This window comes from Myotis brandtii, unplaced genomic scaffold (genome assembly GCF_000412655.1).
Source record: "Myotis brandtii unplaced genomic scaffold, ASM41265v1 scaffold105, whole genome shotgun sequence".
Lineage (NCBI taxonomy): Eukaryota > Metazoa > Chordata > Mammalia > Chiroptera > Vespertilionidae > Myotis > Myotis brandtii.
In genome coordinates this window covers 994,739-997,622 of record NW_005353538.1, presented here as the reverse complement: position 1 = coordinate 997,622, position 2,884 = coordinate 994,739, and the positions used below count along the sequence as shown (strand labels likewise).

At 65.6% G+C, this 2,884-nt stretch overlaps 2 protein-coding genes across 2 annotated transcripts in view; one reads left to right on the top strand and one right to left on the bottom strand.

The window, feature by feature from the left end:
* The window catches only part of LOC102245556 (proline-rich protein 2-like), a 3,216-nt gene extending 520 nt beyond the window's left edge, over positions 1 to 2,696 (top strand). The window contains exons 2-4 of the mRNA XM_014538999.1: positions 458 to 552; positions 1,189 to 1,350; positions 1,487 to 2,696. Of these exons, the coding sequence (XP_014394485.1) occupies positions 502 to 552; positions 1,189 to 1,350; positions 1,487 to 2,281 (1,008 nt within the window). The 5' untranslated portion in view covers positions 458 to 501 and the 3' untranslated portion in view covers positions 2,282 to 2,696. The remainder of the gene's footprint in view (positions 1 to 457; positions 553 to 1,188; positions 1,351 to 1,486) is intronic.
* The window catches only part of BCL9L (B-cell CLL/lymphoma 9-like), a 35,732-nt gene extending 32,854 nt beyond the window's left edge, over positions 1 to 2,878 (bottom strand). The window contains 1 exon segment of the mRNA XM_014539007.1: positions 2,705 to 2,878. The gene's annotated coding sequence lies outside the window, so the exon portion shown is untranslated.
* Between the last annotated feature and the right edge of the window lie 6 nt (positions 2,879 to 2,884).

Here is a 2,884-nt window from a genome sequence, read left to right as displayed (position 1 = left end):
CCAGTCGGGGGTGGGGGTGGAGGCCGGAGCCTGGCACCCAGCAGAGGCGATTCCAGGCTCTGGCTCCAGAGCCCCGATCAAGCGCCAGCCCCGCGTCTCCCCAGCCCCTCAGCTCCCAGCTACTCAGCCACCCGGGCCCTCCAGCTCTGGGAGTCACAGGGCAGGACCTGGACGGAGCCTCTGCGGCCCATCCTGGCGCCTCGGCCAAGCAGCCTTTCCCCAGGTCCCTGGGCAGCCCACAGTGTGGCTCTGGGTGGGCAGCTGGCAGGGCTGGCAGGCAGAGGCACAGATGCCAAACTAGCGCAGCCAGGCACTCAACAGGTTGAGCCAGTCCCTGGAACAGCCCCACCCCAGGGAGAGCAGGCCTGGCAGAGGCTCCCTGCCCCAGGCACCCAACCTGTCCCCACTTGGATGCCCACTTTCCCACGCTGCCATCCCCTCTTCCTCCTCCCCCTAGGTCAGCGCCCAGGCAGTGCCCAAAGCTCTCGGGACAAGGAAGGGATGCGATTTCCCCATCGCCCTTGGGTGCCCAGGCTCCGGGAGCACCTCACTGTGAGCAGCCAAGACGCCCCAGGAAGAGTAAACATGGCGTCAAGGCAATGAGAACCCCAAAGTGCCCCCACCTCCTTTCAGGCCCTCACTCAGACATCCTGGCCCCCACAGCTGCCCCGCTACTGTCCCCTGGCACTAGGATGGAATGTGGCACCAGAGGCAGTGTGGGGGTGCCCTCAGCGCCTGTCGTGGGCTCCTGCTAGAGCTGCCATTGCCTGCAACCCCGGTCCTTTCCTTGCCCCCCACTCCTGGGCTCCAGGGAACTCCCTCCCAGCCACTCCCCCACCCCCACCCTGAGGTGGGCAGCCCCTCTTTGCAGGCATCGCCTTTAATCTAAAGCAGGTGCCAGGCATTCCAGCCTCTGCTGAGTCAACACTGCCACCCACCAGGCCTCTGCCCAGAATGCTACCCCTGCCTGTTCATGGAAACTGAGTCCCCAGCCCACAGCTCCTGCTTAACCCAGGGACCTGGAAGCTGGGAGGCAGGAACTACCCAAAGTCAAGGGGGCCCAACACAGATCAATCGCAAGTTCACCAGGTCCCACATCCCCACTGCTGTGCCCGTCCCAGTTTCTGGGGACCAGCAATCCTTCCTCAGGCCTCTGCAGTTTCTCCCCACTTTGACTTTCCACCCCAGTCACTAGAGCCTCATTGGGAGTCTCCATATGGACCTCCAGAACCCACCTCCTGCTGCCCCAAGCACAAGAGCGACTCTGGACCCAAGAGTAGAGGCAGTCTAGCCCTCACAAGCACCCCTCCCAACATCAGCCCGACCCCACCCACATCAGGAGCAACACAGGTGAGCAGAGAGCCTCTGGAGCAACGTGGTCAGAAGGCTGGCCTTCAGGCCCGACCCCTGGGGAAGGCGGCACCTTCCTTCCTGGCACCAGACGCCCGACCCTTCACCTGCTCTGCCATCCTCTCCCTGTCCCGAGGCTTCTCTCAGCAGGCGCCTCAGAGCTGACACCAGAAAGACAGGGCCTGAACATGCCCTTCGCCTGGGGCCATGGAATCGCGGTCCTGACCCAGAGGAGGAGAGGAGGCCGCCAGCAGCCCTAGCCCAGGAGTGGCTGCTCCCAAGAGGAGCTGGCAGAAGGGCCGGGGATGCCCCCCGAACTCCGAGGTCGCATTTGGACAGCCGCCTGGAGACACGGGTGGGTGGCAGCACACAGGGGAGCGGCTCTCCCCGGGGTGCGCCACCTCCTGCCCAGCCCACCTCTCCCAGAGCAACACTTTCCCTCCCTGAGCACAGGCCCCCCCACCAGACACCCCCAGCAGCAGACAGACAGAAGAAAGAGAGGGAGGGGAGGAGGGGAAAGTGTCAGAGAAACCCGGAAGGAAGGAAGCTGGACAGACAGACAGAAGCGGATCCTGGCTTTACTGTTCCAGAGAGGCAGCCTCCAGATCCCAGACCGCCAGGAGCCCGCTCCTCTCAGCGCCCAGGGGAGAAGGGAGAGGCGACACGGTCCCTCCTGAGACCAAATCCCAGCAGCCCGGGGACAGAAGGCGTCTCCGGCAAGCAAGAGCCTGAGCCTCCCTTCTCTTCCCACATTCCTTTGGGCCCAGGCAGGGGCCACTTCCCCTCAGCAGCGCAGGGACACCTCCAAGGAACTCTGATGGCCCCACCCCCACCGCCCAGCCAAACCCACACCGCGAAGAACTCTCGGCTGGGGAGACTCCTCCAGGCACAGCCCCTGCTGCCCCCAGGCAGTGCTTGGGGCCAGAGGTGACCCCAGTGATCCCCAAACCCAATGCACCTCCTTCGGGAGGCTCCCATCAGGCATGGAGGGGTGCTGGGACCCCAGGGGTAGGGAACCCTAGGAGGGGGACTACAACTCCCAGAAGCCCCCAGGGCAGGGCTGCTGCTCCAGCTGGCCCCAGGCCGGCCTTGTTCTCTGCTCTAGGGTGGCAGGGTCCCCTGGCTGCCCCTGAGCCCTCCCCACTGTGCTCTGGGGCTGCTACCAGATTGGGGGCCCAAGCGTAACCTCCACGAACCCTGGGGGCGCCCCCGCCCATTAAACAGCTCGGGGGTGCGTTCCCGAGGGCAAGCGATATTCCGACTGTGTCCCCCTCCCCAGCTCGAACTGGACCTCCCTCCTCGCGCCCCTGCGGGCTCGGCAGGACCTGCGCCCTCAGCCCAGCCCGCCCCTCACCTCTCGCGGGTCGGGATCCTCACGCCAGGCCGGAGCTGGACGCCATGACCAGGTCCGGGTCGGTGGGTGGAAGGGGGTCCTGCTCGCCGGTCGGAGGTGCGGAGGGCGCAGGAGGTGGTTCTTTGATCCTGGATGCCTTGATCTCAACACCGGCCTGGCCGGGGCGAGGGTGTCCGGGGT